The sequence below is a fragment of the Mustela erminea genome, chromosome 1 (assembly GCF_009829155.1).
Source record: "Mustela erminea isolate mMusErm1 chromosome 1, mMusErm1.Pri, whole genome shotgun sequence".
Taxonomy (NCBI): Eukaryota; Metazoa; Chordata; class Mammalia; order Carnivora; family Mustelidae; genus Mustela; species Mustela erminea.
The window spans coordinates 7,325,902-7,345,503 of NC_045614.1; the positions used below are offsets into that span (position 1 = coordinate 7,325,902).

Sequence of the window (19,602 nt, forward strand, 5' to 3'; positions counted from 1 at the left end):
GCACATGAAGCAATCAATAATTTCTAAAAGCTTTCCCGAAGCTTTCCCATATTTCTTCCATGCATAGAAATTTCTCCAGTTTTTTTTTTTGAATGTTGAGTTCTTAAGATAAAAGAAACAACTGTAGGTCTTCCTGGGTCCTTTACATTTGTAGGTTTTATACCAGTATGAAGTCTCATGTGGCTATTAAGACCTTGACACTAAGGTTTTACCACATTCCTTACATACAGATGATTTATCCCTACTAGAATGAATTATCATGTGCTCTCAAAGCCCGTTGTCATTTTTTTTTTCATTAAGATTTTATTTATTTGACAGATCACAAGTAAGCAGAGAGGGAGACAGAGAGGGGGAAGCAGGCTCCCTGCTGAGCAGACAGCCCGACTCAGGGCTCAATCCCAGGACCCTGAGATCACAACCCAAGTCAAAGGCAGAGGCTTTACCCACTGAGCCACCAGGCACCCCCCCCATTGTCATATTTTAAGGCTATACTTCATTCTTACCTTCACATCACTTTACAGTCATTTTTTATTTATTTATAAGGAATCTCTATGCACAACAGGGAGCTCAAACTCACAACCCTGAGATCAAGAGTCGCCTGCTCTACCAACTGAGCCAGCCAGGCCCCCTGACTTTTACGGTAATTTTAGATATGTAAAATTAATGTCAGAGCAACAACAAAAAGGCTCTCCCACATACCTTATAACTGGAAGGTTCTCTCGTGTGAGTTCTTACACTTTACATTCTGTAAAGTATGAACAATTACTGCTCTCCCATATACCTTATATGCATGCAAATTCTGCCCCAGGATGTTCCTATCACGTAAGCATGAAAAATGAGTACAGCTTTCTCACACAGTCTTTACTTTCATAAGGTACTTTTTATCCAGATGAGTTTAGATGTGAATACTAAGATCTGGAGAACATTTACAGGTTTTTCCACATGCCTTAGTTCTTAAATGTTTAGCAAGTGCTGAAGATTGAGTGAAGGTTTTCCCACAGTCCTTACATTTATATGGTTTCTCTCCAGTGTGAGTTCGCATGTGAATATTAAGGCACGTGGAGTACCTAAAGGCTTTCCCACATTCTTTACATTTGTACGGTTTTTCGCCAGTATGTGTTCGCATGTGCATATTAAGATTTGTAGAACGAGCAAAACCTTTCCCACATTCTTTACATGCATAGGCCTTCTCTCCAGTGTGAGTTCGTAAGTGTGTGGTAAGGCCTGAAGACTGAGTGAAAGCTTTCCCACATTGCTTGCATTCATATGGCTTCTCGCCAGTGTGTGTCCTGACATGTTGACTAAGCATTGAAGAATTATTAAAGGCTTTCCCACATTCCTTACATACATAGGGTTTCTCTCCAGTATGTGTTCGCACATGTAAGACAAGTCCTGAGGAGCGAGTGAAAGTTTTCCCACACTCCTTACATAAATATGGCTTTTCTCCACTGTGAATTCTTACGTGTTTTGTAAGGTATGAAGAGTGAATAAAAGCTTTTCCACATTCCTTACATTCATATGGTTTTTCTCCAGTGTGAATTCGCATGTGTAAAATAAGTCCTGTGGATCGAGTAAAGGCTTTCCCACATTCCATGCACACAGAGGGCTTTTTTCCACTGTGAATTCTTCTATGATCTGTAAGGTACGAGGAATGAGTGAAGACCTTCCCACATTCTTTACATTCACAGGGTTTTTCTCCAGTGTGGTGTCTCCTGTGTGCCTTAAGGGGTGACTGATTAACAGAAGTTCTCTGACGCTCTTTGCATTCACACACGTTCCCTCGTGTCTGAGTTTTCTTGTGCACAGTAAGATCTGAAAACTGACCAAAGGCTTTATCGTGCTTGACACTCTCAGAAGTTTTCTCCCCAATGGGGATTTCCTTGAGCAGAGTACAAATAAAGTTCTTTTTAAAGGCCTTTCCATTCTGATTACCCTTAGAAGTTTTCTGTCTACTGTGAGTCATAAATGAGTGTCCACTAAACGCTCTTCCACACAAGTCAGAGCCATATTGTTTCGCTCCAGCATTGCTTCTCTCCTGTTGATTAAGGTTTAAATGATAACTAAAGACTTATGCACAATGCAACAGAATTTCTCCCCCATCACAACTTTTATGCATTGGAAACATCATCATAATTGAAGTGTTTTTTTCCATTTCAGTGTACAGAGTTCCTGCCCTGTTTTTGCGTTATTTAAAGTCAAATAAACAGACTCCAAGGCTACACTCTACTTTCACAGAGTATCTTCTGGTAATTACTCATACTAAATCATTTAAAACCTAATCCCAGTGTATCAAAAACTGGACATTTGAGCTATATTTACGTGGATCTCTGAGGAGAAACAGGTTTGAAGTAGGTTTACAGTGCTCCCCAAATTCTTGACATTCAAAGAAATCTCTTCACAGATTCTTTCTTTGGGTAAATGACATTTATTTCATATCATCTGCATCAATTCTGTACTTCTGGTCCAGGTGTGGAAGAAAGGAATTACTTTTGGATATCTTACCAATTGTATTCCATTTGATGTTTTTTCCAAAGAAATATCCTGAAGGGCTGTGAAAACTTTAGTTTTGAGCTGCAAATCCAATTCTGAAAAAAAGTGGAAAATTTTGTTTCAGAGAAAAATCCTGGGACAAAGTTGTTTAAAAACATACAGCACAGAGAATGACACCACAAAATATGGTGGAGTAGGGAACTCCAGGACTCCTTCCCACCAGAAAACAAATAAAAAGCTTACAAAAACTATCAAAATCAACTATTACAGAACTTGGGAATCTAGTCAAAATACACCTGCCAAGCGAACACTTACAGAAAAAAGCAGCAGCTACAGTTCACCAAGAGAGTGTGGAAGCATTTTAATTACCCACCTACCATCCCCACTCCTCAGATCAGCTGCAGTCATGTAGACAACAGGATGCAACCCTGAGAAAGTTACAATTGCTGAAAGGAGCACTATGGACTTTGCTCTCGGAGAACTGCCATTGTGTGTTTCCATCTGTCTGGCAGCTTCAAGTATCATGGCTGCAAGGGTGTGCCTTCGTATCATTGAACTCAAAGAGTTCCCAGAAGCAAGGCAGCATCAGACAACTACTGATTAAAGTATCTGAAGGCAAAGTATTGCCTATGGCAGTCCAAGGACAGGGAAAACATTTGAGACAAATAAAAGACAGCCTGAAAAGCCTTAGAAGGAACAGACTGGAAATGTTGGTATGTGCGTAAATAGGGTTTTGAAAAGCTCAGGTGTTTACCAGTGAATCAAGAAGTTCATATGCACACATGGGGCTGGGAGGCTGGAGAGGACCCAAAGATTTCACCTCTCACTGACCTTCAGCATCCACTCTATCAGGAATGGAAAGCTAAGAAAGAGTTGTACATGGCCCAGCTAAACACTGAAGGAGTGGCCCAACACATAGCCAATTAGCAAAAACTAAAAGAATATTTTTAGTTTTCTTTTCTTGGTTCCAGTTATTCAAGGAATTTCTGTCACTCTAAGATGACCACTAAACTAACAGAACATGGATTTCAGGGACTGCACTAAAAAGAATGAAGAACATACAAAAATAATTTATAAAAACAGCCACAAAACAAACAACAAGAATACACAACAAGCAGCAACAACAAACCCAGGGAGGCGGTGAATAATATTTTCAATTGTCACATTATGATGTCTAAAATTTATACTTCCAACTAAAATATATGAGGTATGCAAAGGAACAATTAAAAAATTAATACAAATTGTTCCTGAAAGCCCAGGCATTGGACTAATAACTTTAAATCAATTTGTTTCAACACACCAAAGAGCTAACAGAAACCATGGACAAAGAACAAGAAAACTAGAAGAATTAGGACTCAAGTAAGAGACTGTCAAGTAAGAGACAGAAATTACAAAGAAGAACCAAATAAAATTCTGGAGCTGAGAAATACATTATCAGAAATGTGTTGGAAAAGTGCTCAATGTAACTTGGTATCAGGGAAATACAAATCAAAACCACAATGAGATACCACCTCACACCAGTCAGAATGGCTAAAATTAACAAGTCAGGAAACAATAGATGTTGGTGTGGATGTGGAGAAAGGGGAGCCCTCCTACAATGTTGGTGGGAATGCAAGCTGGTGCAGCCACTGTGGAAAACAGCTTGGAGGTTCTTCAAAAAGTTGAACACATAGCTACCTACAACCCAACAATTGCACTACTGGGTATTCATCCTAAAGATACAAATGTGATCCAAAGGGGCACGTGCACCAAATGTTTAGAGCAGCAATGTCCACAATAGCCAAACTTTGGAAAAAACCTAGATGCCCACCAACAGATGAATGGATAAAGATGTGATACACACACACACACACACACACACACACACTAGAATACTATGTAGCCATCAAAAGAAATGAAATAACCAGAGGGTATTATGCTGAGTGAAATAAGTCAATCACAGAAACACAATTATCATATGTTCTCCCTGATATGAGGAATTTGAGAGGCAGGGTGGGGAGTTTGGGAGTAGGGAAGGAAAAAATGAAACAAGATGGGATTGGGAAGGAGAGACTCTTAATCTCACAAAACAAACTGAGGGTGAGTGGGGGTGGGGAGGTATGGAGAGGGTGGTTGGGTTATGGACATTGGGAAGGATATGTGATATGGTGAGTCCTGTGAAATGTGTAAGCCTGACGATTCATAGACCTGTATTCCTGGGGCAAATGATACATTATATGTTAATAAAAATAATTAGTTAAAAATAAATAAATAAATGGCCAAAAAAAAAAAAAAAAGGAAACGTGTCGTACAGGAAAAAGGATAGACATATACACAAATAGAACAAAGAATCCATAAGAAAAACCCATACATTTAGAATAAATATATTCTCAACAAGTGTGCCATGACCATTCAATGGGGGAAAGAACAGTCTCTTCAATACACAATACCAGATAACTGGTATTTCTATGCAGAAGAATCAAACTGGACCCCTACTTCACACCATATATACCAATTCACTCAAAATGAATCAAAACCCTAATGTAAAGGCTAAATGTATAAAACCCTTAGAAGAAAACAAGGGGGTAAATCTTCAGAACCTCAGATTTGATAGTGTCCAATATTTCTGTTCTTAGACATGACATCAAAAGCACCAAAGAGAACAAAAGATAAATTGAACCCCACTGCAATTTAAAACATACACCAAAGAACACTATCAAAAAAGCAAAATGATAACCCCAAAAATGGGAGAAAATATTTGCATATCATCCATGTGATATATGTCCACTATAAGAGTACAGAAAGAACTCCTATGCTTTAACAACAAAACAAACAACTCAAAGTAAAAAATGGGCAAAGAACTTGAATCGGCATTTCTCCAAAGACACAGAAAATGGTCACAAGCACACAAAAAGATGTCCAACATAATTTGTTTTAGGGAAATGCAAATCAAAACTACCATAAGATACCACTTCATACTTGCTAGGATGGTTACTATTAAAAAAAAGAAGAGGGAGGAGGGAGGAAGGAAGGAAGGAAGGAGAAACGATGGCAGGGATGTGAAGTAACTTCTACACTGCTAGAGGGAATATAAGATGGTAGAGCTTCTTTCTAGGTAATAAGTAATAGTCCTGAAACTGAATTCTGTATGATTATATTTGATATGCACAGAACAGACAAACCTATAAATTAGAAAGTAGATTACTAGCTGCAGGGAATAGGGGTAGAGCTGAAGGGAGACTGACTGACTAATGGTTACAGGGTTTCCTTTTCAAGTGATAAGTGATGAAAATATTTTGGAACTAGAAAGAGCTGATGGTTGCACAACACTGTGTATGTACTCAATACCAATAAATCATATTTATTAAAATGGTTAATTTTGTGTATTTTATCTTAAAAAATGGCATATACATATGTTTAAATATGCTTGAAACAAGATAAAAAGGTTGAAACAACAGGGAAGTTGGATTACACAGAGTACAGCTGTGTTAGGAGTCTGGCAATGGTAAGGCTATGGTGTTAAAATTGTATGGTGTTAAAATTTCCAAAGCTTAATACTCTGGAAAACTAAGGCTGACAGTGAACAAAAAACACTGATAGAATCAGGAAAGCAAGAGAGAAAGCACTGCAAAATGAGCTACTGTAAGTAATGACAATTTCAATGGCGTCAGATAGACCTTTCTGGGAGAACAGAAAAAGGTTGAGATCACTGGAAATCTAAAGGTAAAGGGAGATGAAGGTTCCTAAGCAAACTCAGAAACCGAATGACTTCCTTCTCAGAAAGAGTTTACCTTTGAAAGTTTGCCAAGTGGCATTTCCAAACGTACAGTACCTTTCCCAGGCTAGTCACATCACTTGTCACAAAACCGTACCTCATGAACTTACCCTGCAGAATTCCTCTCCCTCCTGTCCTCAGCTCTTCTGCTCCTCCCATTAGAGAGTTGAGATCAGGTTTGCATGATTCATATCCTGCTTACAGGAAGAATACGTAAGGACCTCACAAGACATGAAACATGGCTCTCTGGATAGAAACCAACACTTTAGCTTCGGGGATTCTGTAGACAGTGAAGTCTCACTTTACAAACGCCAAATAATCACACAAAATTTTAAATCAATGCAAAAAAACTACTCTAAAAGGAATAAAAATGTGAGTACATTCTTTCTGTGCCCTCAAATGACGAGAGAGCTCAAGACTTAAAAATCGTGTCTGGCCTCTACACACATTTAAAGTCCTAAGGATTTCAGTCCCTAAAAGGAATAAAGTCATTTATTTAGACAGATCTTCATTTTCACAGGGAATCCTCTAGACAGTAAGGCCCCTGAGGCCAGGGATTACATCTGTCTTGTTTACCACAGTATTCCCATCTGACAGCAAAGATACTTATGAAACATTCATTTCATAAAGGGCTCAGTGAAGAAATGATGCCAACCTTACCTAGTATAATGAGATTCTGGTAGTTCTCCAACATCACATCTCTGTAGAGATCTCTCTGTGTTTGATCCAACAAAGTCCACTCCTCCTGGGTAAAGGTCACAGCCACATCCTCGAAGGTCACTAAGTGCTAAACCATCAAATACATACTGGCTTCAGCTAACACTGTCTTCTTTGAGGTTCTCAGGAAGATGTATGAAAGACCGAGGAAGGTAGACCAGAAACCTTACAGTACTCCTGGGACCAGACATCTTCTCTTCTCTACCTACAGATACTGCCTGGTGATCACAGCCAGTTACATGGACTTACCAGCATCACTGACATGTGACTAGACTTCTGTTACCACCACTTGACTATGGTCTCTTTTTGCTTTATTCCTCCTCTGTTTATAAGCTACACTTAGCACTGAACACAGTGCAACACTCTGTAAAATCTTCTAACAGATGAATTATTTCCACAATAACACACGCTTTATATGAGATTAGATACCTTCATATCATTCCTCAGTATCTATCATAACACTCAGCAAAACAACCGGCCAACAAGCATGACTGAGGATCAGAAAGAATTAGTGAATAGTGGGATAAAAGAATCATATCCATGTAATCCCTATATATTCTGAGATGGCATGAGTCCTGGAGAAACTGACCAGAGACTCATTCCTTAAGCAGGGTCATTAGTTGCTATAAGAAGACTGGGGACATTACAAGGAGATACGGCTACCTAATATATAAGCCTGTCATTCTGAAGAAAGATCAACTTTCCACTTACCTGAGAAGAATCCATCAGTAACCCAGCCACCATCTTTGCCTCCTCAATCTTCCCCTCAGGAAGACAGAAAGGGTTCCGAGAAAGATAACCTCAGAGAGAAGAATGCCATGAACTGGGAAGCCAATCCAATTTCAGTAATAACATGCTTATAAGCTATTCCACACCATGCACAGAACATACCACAAACACACTAATTCCATAAACTGGCAAAGTGCTGAGTTACCTGGAGCAAAAAATGGTTTCCTGGATCTTGCTACCCATAAGAAACAGGTTAAATATTCCACCTTAGAGTTACACAAATTACAGTAGAGAGAGACAGAGCTGTCTGACACAACAGAATTCATGAACATGTTATTCCCTCAAACAGCACACACACCTTCTTGCCTCCCAAATCCCAGGAAACTGACTTATACATGCTCTACTCATTTCTATTGTTCTTCTATGGCCCACTGCACCATCGCTGAGCACTGAGCACTGGATCTGCCACTTGTGAAGGAACTACATAAAAAGAAGCATCGATAAGAACTCACCATACACCTGATTCACATCAAGGGCTTCCATCCTGTGATCTGATAGTGTTTCCAGAATATTCCATATCTCACTCTGAAGACCAGAGAAGCTTCTGAGTTTAAATTAAGAGCTTGATCTCAATTTCTCTTTGAATACTGGAGTGTCTGGGTAACTGGTTCACAATATCCATCATTAAGCAATAGACATTTTCCCTCAATCATCAAACACCACTCTCTATCCATCTCTGTGCAGATGAAACATGTGACAGCCATTAAAAACCCGAATATCCTACCATGCAAATATTAATGCCAACCTCTATTTACTGAGGACTGTTCTACAATGTATACTGTTCTACATATATAACTCCTTTAACTGCCCTAAAAACCCTCCAAACTGGGTATTAATAACTGTCATTTAATAGTTGAGAAAATGGAGGATCACACAGTATTAATAGCTGTCTCAAGTCACCCATCAGAAAAGCCAGGCAGACACATACTGGAATGGCAAGAACCTTATCTCCTGCGGTGGTTGTTATTCCTGACATGACCAGAATTCAGTCCACATCCTCTGCTAGGCATAATGGAGATGAGAAATACAAAAGGTTTTATGAAATGAGAAGTCCCTCTGAATACCCCTGCGGGAGCTTTGTTGGATTTGTAAACTTTGCCACCTTCTGTCTCTTATTCCTTCATTCAGTTAGCAAATACTTAGTACGGGTCTTCCTTCTGCCAGGCCAGGTACAAGGCAATGGGAAGGGAACAGTTTTTAGGGATCTCACAGTTCAATCTGGTAATGCAGGTAATAAACAGATAATCATCAGTTGGTGATATGCAGTATAAAGAATCAATCCCATTAAAGTATAAGGAGTACTGCACATATACAAATATACTCCTGATACAGAGACAAGGCTAGTTAGAGGTAGGATAAAGACGGAACTGGGAAAAAATCACTTCAGAAGCCTGTGATAATTGATACCTCACTTACTTCAAAAGTAGTGCCCAAATTTTGACCCAAAGACACCCAAACTTGAAATATCATAATTTTAGAAAAACTCAAAATAACATTTCTCATGTTAGCCACTCCAATAGCATCTGAATCATGTCACTGGGTTGTTGTTCTTTTTTTTTAATGTTGAAACTAAAGGCTTTCCATATTATATCACAGTTAACTACAAAGACTAGTATATAAATATATCGTGCATTGTTTCACCTTTTCTTATTATTGATCAGTTCTACTTTTTTCCATCATTAGTTTTATTTTTATTCACCCTTTCAGTACATTTTCTTCTACTTCTTTATTTCTTGCTCAATCTTATGAAGTAGCATGCTTAGTTCCACTTCTCAAACTTCTTTTATTAAACTACAACATACTTACAACTAAGGGAGGCAATCATGAATAAAAACCTCAATAAGGTATTAAGAAATGAACAGCCAAGCAGAACACATCCAACTATTGAGAAGTAGAACACATCCAAATCCAGCATCTCAGACATATTCCTGGTCTCTCCCAAATCACTCATTCCATGCCTCCCAACTGCATCCACTATCCTGACATTTAACATTATAGAGTGTTCTGCCCGTTTTGAATTTTAAAGACAGAGTATCAAACAGCATGCATTCTTTTATGTCTGGCTTCTTTCATTCAACATTGTGCTTTGTGACGTTCATCCAAGTTGTTGCATCTGTGCTCCTTCCTTTTACTAAAAAGAGTGCCCCACAAAAAATATATGCTACAATTCATCCACTCATCCTTTGATCAACTTTGGATTATTTCCAATTTAGGGATATTTCAAATAATGATGTTACAAATAGTGTTTATGTTGAATTGGCAGACGTGTGTGTCTACTGGTGTGTAAGTTAGTTGATACACTTTGAAAATGTGTTTCCACTAGCAGTTATGCACATCTCACTTGATACATTAACACTTGGCACTGCCATTTTTTTTTTAGTTTTACTTTTATTTAGATATTTAGTGTGTGCAGTAGTATTACACCGTGATTTTTATTTGCAAATCTCTGGTTGCTAGTGATCTGAAGTATCTTTTCCATGTATTTGTTGTCTATTTGCATTTTTTTCTTTTATTGAAGAGCCTAGCCAAACCTCTTGCTTATTTTTCACCTTGGGTATTAATTTGTAGGAGTTATTACATAACTCCTTTGTTCTTACGTGTGAGGCAATTAACCAAGTACTAAAGGTCGAATATCATGCCTGCAAATTATTTTAATCTTATTTTCAAAGAGCTTATCATAAACATTTAACTATACACATGGAGAGAGATGTAGAAAGAGGTACACTACGCATGCAAAATACTAACAAATGGTCAGTGTGCGACAAGGGAACACCTGAATAATTCGTCAAACGTCAATAATGGGTGCCCACAGCCAGAGAGAGCATTTCCGTCCACTGCTCACCAGAACCTCCCGCGATCCCCAGGTCAGTGAAAAGAGGGCACTGCGGCCGTTTTCCACCACTGCGTACACGTTTCTCTGGAGAAGGGGCAAAGCGGTCTCGTAGCTTTTGAAGAGGAGCACACCGGAGGGAGAAAAGGCCCTACCTCCTCCGCGGTCCCTGAGCCACGACCCCGCCCCCAACCCGCGCGGGCGGAGCCGACAGAGGCTCTCGGAGAGACCCGGGCGGCCTCAGTCCCTCCGGCGCTGTGTGCCGGTGGGGAGGAGGAGCCGCGACTCCCGACCACCCCAAGAAGTTCGAAACCCCGGAGGCTGAGCGCCCTGCGGGAGGCCAACAGAATGGAAAACTCACCTCCCACGCAGGGCGGAGCGGGAAGTGAGGCGTTAGCCGAGGAGCGCTTCCGCTTCCGCTTTCCGCCACGAGGTCAGCGTAAGGGGCGGGGCCCCAGGAGCATCTGGGTCTGGGGGCGGTTGGCGGCCGCGTCCTCCAGACGCGGTGGCGGTTGGACCTGGTTGCACCCCGTGCAGACTGTCCACACTGACTGGGCAGGAGAGCCGAGCGGAGTCCAGGGCACCGAGCTGGAAGGGCAGCAGACGTGGTGGGCAAGGTGTGCCTCCGGGTTCCCGGCCAAGGAGGCTCATCAAGTGCTTTTCTACAAGTCTTTCTCGTTGGTTCAGCTCCACGCAGCGCTATGTAGATTTATAAAGATAACCCTACTAGTCCATAAAATGAACTCCTAGCCCATTCAGTTCTCTTTTTAGATCTTGAGTCTTGTTTGAGATGGCATTTAGCACATCATTAACCCGCTTAAAATTCTTTTTAGTATAGTCAGAACTGTGTGTGCATCGATCACCACAATTTTAGTACATTTTCATAATCACAAAAGGGATCCCAGTACCCACCTCACCACAAGCCCAAGGCAACAACTTACTTTTTGCCTCTAGGAATTTACCTATTCTCAACATTTCATGTGAACAAAATATTACAATATGTGGTCTTTGTGTCTGGCTTCTTTGACTTCTGTAATGTTTTCAAGGTTTGCCCATATTGTAGCGTGTACCAGTACTTCATTTCTTTTCCTTACTGAGTAATATTCCGTTGTATGGGTGTGTCCCAATTTATCCATTCATTAGTTTATGGACAATAGGTTACTTCCCCTTTCTTGACTATTATAAATAGTATGGGATATTTTTTTAACAGTGATCAGAGGAAAATTCATATTCTCAAACGTTTATACCCTGAAAAACGAAACAATAATATATATCAAGCTAAAAAACAAAAAAACTGGAAATAGCACAAACCAACATAGAAAGTTATATAGGAACTTATCATTATGAAAGAGCACCAAGCCCAGATCGATTGGTTTTTGTCTGAGTGGGGGTGATAACAGCTTTACTGAAACATAATTCACATACAGTTCACCCATTTAAAGGGTACATTAGTGGTTACCATATTCACAGAGTTGTGAAATCATTACCACAGTCAGTTTTAGAACAATTTCACCACCCCAAACTCCCCATCCTATCCCTAACCTGAAGCAGTTACTAATCTATTGTCTCTCTAGATTTGCCTATTCTGACAATTTCATTTTAAGTTTTTAAAAATACTATATGGGGGTGCCTGGGTGGCTCAGTGGGTTAAAGCCTCAGCCTTCGGCTCAGGTCATGATCCCAGGGTCCTGGGATCAAGCCCCGCATCGAGCTCTCTGCTCAGCGGGGAGCTTGCTTCCCCCTCTCTCTCTGCCTGCCTATGTGATTTCTCTCTGTCAAATAAATAAATAAAATCTTTTTTTAAAGGCAAAATTTATTAAAAAATAAAAATAGATGGTCTTTTGTGACTGATTTCTTTCACATAGCATAAACTTTTCAAGATTAATCTTGAAATTGTAGCATTTATCAGTATTTTATTTTTTAAATTTAAGTAATCTACACCCAATGTGGGGTTCAAACTCACAACCCTGAGATCAAGAGTTGCATGTTCTTCTGACTGAGCCAGCCAGATACCCTAGTATTTTATTCTTTTTAATCAGTGAATAATATTCCTATCAGTTGGTGGACATGTGGGTTGTTTTCACTCTCTGGCCATTGTGAATAATGCTATGAAATACTGTCATACAAGTTTTTATGCAGACATGTTTTCATTTCTTTTAGATATATGCCTGGGATAGGAACTGCTCCATCATATTCTAACACTATGTTTAAACTTTAGAGGAACTGCCTATTTTCCCTAAGTGGCTGTACCACTTTACAATCTCACCTGCAATATATGAGGTTTCCCATTTCTCATCCTGTTCAACATTTAGTGTTTTGTTTTGTTTTTAATATTATAGACATCCTGGTTGATGTGAGGTAGTATTTCATTGTAGTTTTCATTTTCATTTCCTGGATGACTAGTGGGTATTGATTATCTTTGCATGTGCATATTAGCCATTTATGTTTTATTAGGAGAAATGTCCGTTCAGAATCCTTGACTCTGTTTTGTGCTATTTACCATTTTATTATTGGACTCTGAGAGTTCTTTGTATATTAAAGATGTCAGCCCCTTTTCAGATATAGAATTTTCAAATATTCTCTCCCATTAAATAGGTTGTCTTTTCACTTTATGGTATCCTCTCAAGTACAAAACAATTCATTTTTATGAAGTCTCAACTTGTCTGTTTTTTTCTTTCATTGCTTATGCTTTGGATGTGAAATTTAAGAAACCACTATCAAATTCAAGATCACTAAAAATTTACCACTATTTTCCTCTAAGAGTTTTAAGCTTCTAGCTCTTATATTTAGTTCTTTGATCCACTTTGGGTAATTTTCAAATACAGTGTGAGGCAGACATCCAGCTTCATGCTATGTTGTATGGATATCCAGTTGTCCCAGCACCATTTGTTGAAAAGACTCTTTGTTCCCCTAATGAATTGTTTTGGCACCCTCACCAAGCATCATTGGACCCATAATGTAAGCCCAGGTATATTAATTAGGAGAATTATACCTTCAAAGTTCAAATATTTGTACTACTCCATAAGTTAAGAGCAATGAGAATGAAGAAAAACTTCCTAACATACAAAAATAGAAAGTTACAAGGCCATATCACTTACGAATATTGATTCAAATGAGCTATGTTAAATATTAGCAAAAAGAATGTAAAACCACAAGGGTACAAGGTGGTTGCAATTAGTTAAGCATCAGATCCTTGGTTTCTGCTTAAGGTCTCAGGGTCATGGGATCAAAGCCCCACATCAGGATCTGGGCTCAGCTTGAAGTCTGCTTAAGATTCTCTTTCCCTCTCCCTCTACCCCATTCTTTCTCTCTCTCAAATAAATGAACAAATCTTTAAAAAAAGAATATGAAACTGCATTAAGAAAATAATAACCTTGAGCAAGGTTTGCTTAGTTATTAGGAAATCTATTAAATAATATACCATATTAATACATTTAAGAAAACAGTCATTATCATCTCCATGGGTGCTGATGAAGCCTTAAACAAAATTCAACATCCATTATTGACAAAAGCACTCAAAAACAGAAATTGATGAATATTTTCTTAAGATTATTGCCTATATCAGGGCACCTGGGTGGTTCAGGTGGCTAAGTGTCTGGCTTAGGTCACAATCTTGGGGTTGTGCGATAAAGCCCTGCATTGGGCTCCATGCTCCAATACAGTCTGCTTGAGATTCTCTCTCTCCCTCTTCTTCGGCTCCTCCTGATCTCCCTCTCTCTCTCTCTAAATAAGTAAAAAAAATTTTTAAAGATGATTGCTTATATCTATAGCTATGTGTGTGGGTATACATGTGTCTGGGTGTGTACAGCTGGTATTGGTTAATGCAGTTAGAGAAGAGAAACTAATAAGAAACATAAGAATTGCAAAAAAAAAAAAAAAGTAAAACCATCTCTTTTTACAGGTGATATATTATACATGGAAAGCTCTAGAGAATTAATGGTAAAATTAATGGTAAACAATAAAGAATTTAGTATGTTAGCAGGATATAAAATTGTCATCCAGAAATCGAAAGCCTTCATTTACTCAATCAATAACCAGTATATACCAATTGAGCCAGTCAGGCACCCCTAATTCTTCTTTAAATGATTGGTAGAATTAGCCTGTGAATCCTTCTGGTCCTGGGCTTTTTTTGCTGGGAGGTGTTTCCTTCTAGGTTCAATATGCTCATTCATTATTGGTTTGTTCACAATTTCTATTTCTTCATGATTCAGTCTTGGTAGGTTGTACATTTCTAAGAATTTAAGCTTTTCTTCTAGGTTCCCCAATTTGTTGGCATATAATTGCTCATATTATCACTTCCAGCCCTTTGTATTTCTGTGAAGTCACTTGTAAAGTCATCTCTTCCATTTATAATTTTATTCATTTGAATCCTGTCTCTTTTTCTTGGTAATCCTAGCTAAAGAGTTGTCAATTTTATCTTCAAAACAAAAGATTTTCTATTGTTTTCCTATTCTTTATTTCATTTATGTATGCTCTGATTTTTGTGGTTTTTTTTAAGAATTTTATTTATTTATTTGACAGAGAGAGATCACAAGTAGGCAGAGAGGCAGGCAGAGAGAGGAAGGGAAGCAGGCCCCCGCTGAGCAGAGAGCCCGATGCGGGACTCGATCCCAGGACCCTGAGATCATGACCCGAGCCAAAGGCAGTGGCCTAACCCACTGAGCCACCCAGGCACCCCTGCTCTGATTTTTGTTATCTCCTTCCTTCTGCTAACTTTGGGTTTAGTTTGTTCTTCTATACATAGTACCTTGTGATATAAAGTTAAGTTGTTGATTTGAGGTCTTTTTTTCTTAATGTGGGCATTCATTGTTATAAAATTCCCTCTTATACTCACACTGCTTCACCCCATAAGTTTTGGCAGGCTGCGTTTTTATTTTTGTTTCAAAATATTTTTTAGGGGTACCGGGGGGGGCTCAGTCAGTTAAGTGTCTGTCTTTGGCTCAGGTCATGATCCCAGGGTCCTGGGATCGAGCTCTGCATTGGGCTCCCTGCTCAGTGGGGAGCCTGCTTCTCCTCTGCCTCTCCCCCTGCTTGTACTCTCTCTAATAAAGAAATAAAAATCTTTTTAAAAATATTTTTATATATGGTTATGGTAGGGTTTGTTATTACCAGGTTATAATTCTAGTTGCAATATGAATTGCCAATTTTTGGAAGCAGTTCAAATAAGAGGATCCTCAACTGTTAATAGCTTTGGCTCAGCAATGGCACTTTTTAGGTATTTATTTTATGGAAAAGATAAAATATATGTATAAAAATTTAACTACAAGGATATTTGCTACATATTGTAACAATAGCAAGAAAGATTAGAAGCAAGTTTCTAACAAGGCATTAGCTAAAATATAGCTTACTCTGTGAAGATAATAAGATAAGATATAATGATGTCATAAAATATTTAAATATATGGGAAGTTGATTAAGTTTGAAAAGCAAATTACAATACATTATAATATGACTATTACAAAATATGTTTATAGGAAAATGATTAATAGTGGTTTATGTACTCCATGGAATTTTGGGTTATTTCTCTCTTTTTGCTTGTCTTTTTTTTTTGTTTTTTGTTTTTAAAGATTTTTATTTATTTACATGTCAGAGATAGAGAGAGCACAAGCAGAGGGAGCAGCAGGCAGAAGGAGAAGCAGACTTCCTGCTGAGCAAGGAGCCTGACATGGGACTTGATCCCAGGACCCAGGGATCATGACCTGAGCCAATAGCAGACACTTAACCAACTGAGCCACCCAGGCATCCCTTGTCTTTGCTTTTTACAACAAATATATATTGATTCCATAAAAACATGTTTTTTTTATTTCCCTATTGTTTACTTCTTAGACTCACTGGTTGCTCAGGAATGTGTTGTCCACATATTTGTGAATTTTCCAGCTTTCCTTCTGGTAATTTCTAGTTTTTTAGCAACGGGGTTAGCAAAGATACTTGGTATGACTTAAGTCCTCTTGAATTTGCTGAGACTTCTTTTGTGACCTAACATGATCTGTCCTGGAGAATGTTCCATGTGTGCTTGAGAAGAATGTTGCTGTTGAATGAAATGTTTTGTGTAAGTCTGTTAGGTCCATTTGGTCTAAAGTATATTTCAGGTCCAGTGTTAGTTTATGGACTTTCTGTCAGGTTGATCTATCCATTGTAGAAAATAGGGTATTACTTTGTTGCCTATTTTTCCTTTCATATGTCTCTTAGTATTTGCTTAATATATTTAGGTGCTCTGATGCTCAGTAAATACATATTTACAATTGTTAAATTCTCTTGACGAATTGATTCCTTTATCCTTATATAATGACATTTTTGTCTCTTGTTACAGTTAATGACTTAAAGTCTATTTTTCCTGATATAACTACTTCTGCAATCTTTTGGTTTCCATTTGCATGGAATATCTTTTTTCATTCTTTAACTTTGACTCTATGTATGTCTAAAGCTGAAGTGACTTTTGTGTAGGCAGTATAGAGATGGGCTTCTTTTATTTTTTTTTTAAATCCCTTCAGGCTCACTTTGCCTTTTAACCAGGAATTTAAAGATTTTATTTATTTATTTCACAGACAGAGATCACAAGTTGGGGGGGGAGGGTGTGGGGGGGATGGGTGGAGCAGGCTCCCTACTGAGCAGAAAGCCCGATGTGGGGCTCGATTCCAGGACCCTGGGATCATGACCTGAGCCGAAGGCAGAGGCTTTAACCCACTGAGCCACCCAGGTGCCCCTCAACCAGGAATTTAATCATTTACATTTAAAGTATTAACTGGTAAGGACTTACTAATGCCATCTTATTAAGAGTTTTCTGGCTGTTTTATAGTTCCTTTGTTCCTTTCTGGCTACGTTGAAAAGATGTTTACCCTAAATCTAACCTGTAAACGCTTATTGCCCAATAAGCTAGCCACTAGCCAAATGTGACTAAATTTAATCAAAATTGAAACCTCAGTTTCTTAGTCATGCTAGCCATATTTGAAGTGCTGAATAGTCACATGTGGCTCAAGTCTACTATGTTGAACAGTGCAGATATAGAACATTTCCCTCATCACAAATAGTGCTGCTCTAAGCCATGGTTTCTCAGTTTCAGCACTATTGACACATGAAGCCAGCCAAGTCTTTGTTGGGGAGTGGCGGCAACCTGTGCACTGGAGAATGTTTAGCCACATCCCTGACCTCTACATATTAAATGCCAGAAGCACTCCCAGTTATGACAACCAAAAACATCTCCACATAATGCCAAATGTCCTTTGGGAACAAAATGACCTCCATTAAGAACCACCACTCTAGACCTAACCTCCAGTTTACAGGAAATGCAGGTAACTAAAAACAAGCTAAAATAAACCATGAGAAAACAATGAAACATCCATAATGTGAAACATCCAAGAAATTGATGTCGATTCCTCAAAATGTCATGAAGGCAAAAAAAGAGGGGGCACGTTGGGTGGCTCGGTCGTCAGGTGTCTGCCTTAGGCTCAGGTCATGATCCCAGCGTCCTGGGATCCAGCCCGGCATCAGGCTCCCTGCTCAGTGGGAAGCCTGCTTCTCCCTCTCCCATTCCCCCTGCTTGTGTTCCCTCTCTCGCTGTCTCTCTGTCAAATAAATAAACAAAATCTTTTTTTAAAAATGTCAGGAGTACTGTTCTAGACTGAAAATATATACAGACAGTAATAACCAATGTAAATGTGTAAACCTTGACTGAATCCTGGATTAAATAAATAATTAGCTCTGTGAGACTGTATTTTGGATTGAGTATACTGGGCTGTATATTAAATGGCATAACTATTTTTAATTTTTCTAGGTGGAATAACAATATTGTGGTTAAGTAGAAGACCACCCCTGGTTCTAGGAGATGCACATGAAAGCATTTAGGGGTCTGACATATGTCTTCTACTTGATTCAGTTCAAGTTCAGCAGGGGGAAAAAGTATAATAGGTTTGGTAAAGGGTTAACAATTGATGGCTCCAGGTTAAGGGTATATATATACATTCTTGCAACTTTTTAAATTTTTTAAAATAATGGGACGCCTGGGTGGCTCAGTTGGTTGGACGACTGCCTTCGGCTCAGGTCATGATCCCGGAGTCCCGGGATCGAGTCCCGCATCGGGCTCCCAGCTCCACGGGGAGTCTGCTTCTCTCTCTGACCTTCTCCTCGCTCATGTTCTCTCTCACTGTCTCTCTCTCAAATAAATAAATAAAATCTTTAAAAAAAATAAATTAAAAAAAAATTTTTTTTTAAATAAAAGGTTGGCCCGAGGGAGGCAGGGAGTATTTCATTTGGTCCCAAACAAAACCATTTTACAAGGAAATAAATTTTGACATTATTTTTCCAAAGAAACCAGCTTCTCTTCTTAGTGACACTGAGAAGCTACAGCTGGATGAAATGTTAGGGATTTAACTCCTCTCACACAAGTGGGATTAGGGGCTGGGCACCTGGGTGGCTTAGTCAGTTTAAGCCTCTGACTTCCACCCGGGTCATGATCTGAGAGTCCTGGCTCAAGCCCCAGGATGGGCTTCCCGCTCAGCGCACAGTGGTTTTGTCCCTCTACACCTCCCCCTGCCCCTGCTCTCTCAAATAAATAAAATCTTGGGGGAAAAAAAAGAGAGAGAGACTTTCCCTCTTCCACTCCCCTCGCTCACGCCCACGCTCTCTTAAAAATAAAAGAGGGATTAGGGGCTCCCCAAGGACAGTCTGTCCGGTTCTCACCAGAACCCGCCCACATCTGCAGAGGAGCGAGAATGCGCCGACCAAGCCTCTGCGGAACTGAGCGGAAGTAGCGTGTTTTCTCTCCGTCAAAGGCCAGTTTTTCGCCGAAAGCCACGCCTGGCATCGGAGACCAGACTCACACGTTGACCCAGTGCCTACCAGTGCCTACCACATCTGTCCAGGGCCCTCCGGCCCGTTATGGTCCAAGACCGGCTGGGCCAGACCGGAAGCCAATTTCATAGACTCCGCCCCCCATGTAGTGGGGAAGTTCGGCAGCAACGGCTGTGGCCCCAGAACGCACACTTCCGCTTCCGTTCTGGAGGAAGGAAGGGGTGTGGCCCACCGCC

The 19,602-nt window shown here is 39.5% G+C and overlaps 1 protein-coding gene across 5 annotated transcripts in view; it reads right to left on the reverse strand.

Annotated features, from left to right (window-relative positions):
- Positions 1 to 846: 846 nt before the first annotated feature.
- Positions 847 to 19,602, reverse strand: part of ZNF846 (zinc finger protein 846) — a 48,564-nt gene continuing 29,808 nt past the window's right edge. Inside the window, exons 2-8 of one of the 5 annotated variants that reach the window (XM_032310411.1) lie at positions 10,942 to 11,168; positions 8,203 to 8,426; positions 7,673 to 7,761; positions 6,905 to 7,031; positions 6,355 to 6,438; positions 2,503 to 2,585; positions 847 to 2,035 (exon numbers count right to left, since the gene is read on the reverse strand). In XM_032310411.1, coding sequence (XP_032166302.1) covers positions 896 to 2,035; positions 2,503 to 2,585; positions 6,355 to 6,438; positions 6,905 to 7,031; positions 7,673 to 7,761; positions 8,203 to 8,233 — 1,554 coding nt within the window. In that variant the 5' untranslated portion in view covers positions 8,234 to 8,426; positions 10,942 to 11,168 and the 3' untranslated portion in view covers positions 847 to 895. The other 4 variants (XM_032310427.1, XM_032310418.1, XM_032310445.1 and 1 more) reach the window with 4 other exon arrangements.